Source organism: Branchiostoma belcheri, unplaced genomic scaffold (genome assembly GCF_001625305.1).
Source record: "Branchiostoma belcheri isolate BF01 breed outbred unplaced genomic scaffold, Haploidv18h27 scaffold11, whole genome shotgun sequence".
Taxonomy (NCBI): domain Eukaryota; kingdom Metazoa; phylum Chordata; class Leptocardii; order Amphioxiformes; family Branchiostomatidae; genus Branchiostoma; species Branchiostoma belcheri.
Window position 1 is genome coordinate 552604 of NW_017802491.1, and position 1112 is coordinate 553715.

The window sequence follows — 1112 nt, forward strand, 5'->3', positions numbered from 1 at the left end:
TTGAATGGCAAGGCGTCAGATTGCATTACCCATTTACCGGCTGTTCCAGAAAGCAATGTTGCTTACAACTTTTTTCTCAGTGCTGTCTTGGGAATGAAGTAATTCAAAAGAGAATGTAAATGTATATGAATGTAGTTGGCCCTCCCTTAAAAACCTGTTGAATTTGGAAGATATGAGACAAGACTTCTACTTCGGCACTCTCCAAGGATAGGTTTTCGCCAGGTGTTATTTTGATGGTGTTTGTTCCCCTTAGTAGTGGCCGTGATTTCTTTCTTCAGAAGAGAGAAAAAAGAAGAAGAAAGAAATCTCGACAACTGAAACATCTGCTTGGAGAGTACCATCTCGGTTGTACCTAGAAGATCGTCATCAGAGTAAGAATGTCACGTATCGAATATGATAACTGCGAGACAAGATACGACAAGATAAAACTCACCCATCGTAGGCAACAGAGAAAAGACTTGTCATAGGAGAAAGAATGATACCTATCGAATATATTTACTGCTAGACAAGATAAGACAAGATAACTCACCCATCATAGGCAAAAGAGAAAAGACTTGTCATAAGATAAGGAATGCTACCTATTGAATGTTACGAATGTGAGACGAGATAAGATAGGATAACTCACCCATCATAGGTAACAGAGAAAAGACTTGTCATAGGAGAAGGAATGTTACCTATTAAATGTTACGAATGTAAGACAAGATAAGATAGCGTTAACTCACCCATCATAGGTAACAGAGACTTGTCATATGAGACTTGTCAACGGAAAAAGAATGTTATCTATTGATTATAATGTGAGACAAGATAAGATAACGTTAACTCACCCATCTGGGCTGTACCAGGAACGATGCGAGGAAGAAGGGTCCCCCGAGCAGGTAGACGGTGTCTGCCGTGGCTAGGCTGAGCACGTACACGCACATGCTGCTCCTGACGCCCCGCCGGCCCACACACAGCAGCACGGTGACGTTCCCGACCAGCCCCACCACATACACCACCGAGAACACCACGGGCAGGATGAAGGGCAGGGACGGGCTGACCAGCGGCGCGCCGTGGATGGGGAGGGGCGTCTGGGCCGCCGTGACGTTCGGCAGGGACATGTTACCGACAGCCAT

General features: G+C 45.2%; 1 protein-coding gene across 1 annotated transcript in view; it reads right to left on the reverse strand.

Annotated features, from left to right (window-relative positions):
* Positions 1–1112, reverse strand: part of LOC109481806 (somatostatin receptor type 3-like) — a 12235-nt gene extending 11123 nt beyond the window's left edge. Inside the window, exon 1 of the mRNA XM_019784398.1 lies at positions 825–1112. Within this exon, the coding sequence (XP_019639957.1) occupies positions 825–1112 (288 nt within the window). The remainder of the gene's footprint in view (positions 1–824) is intronic.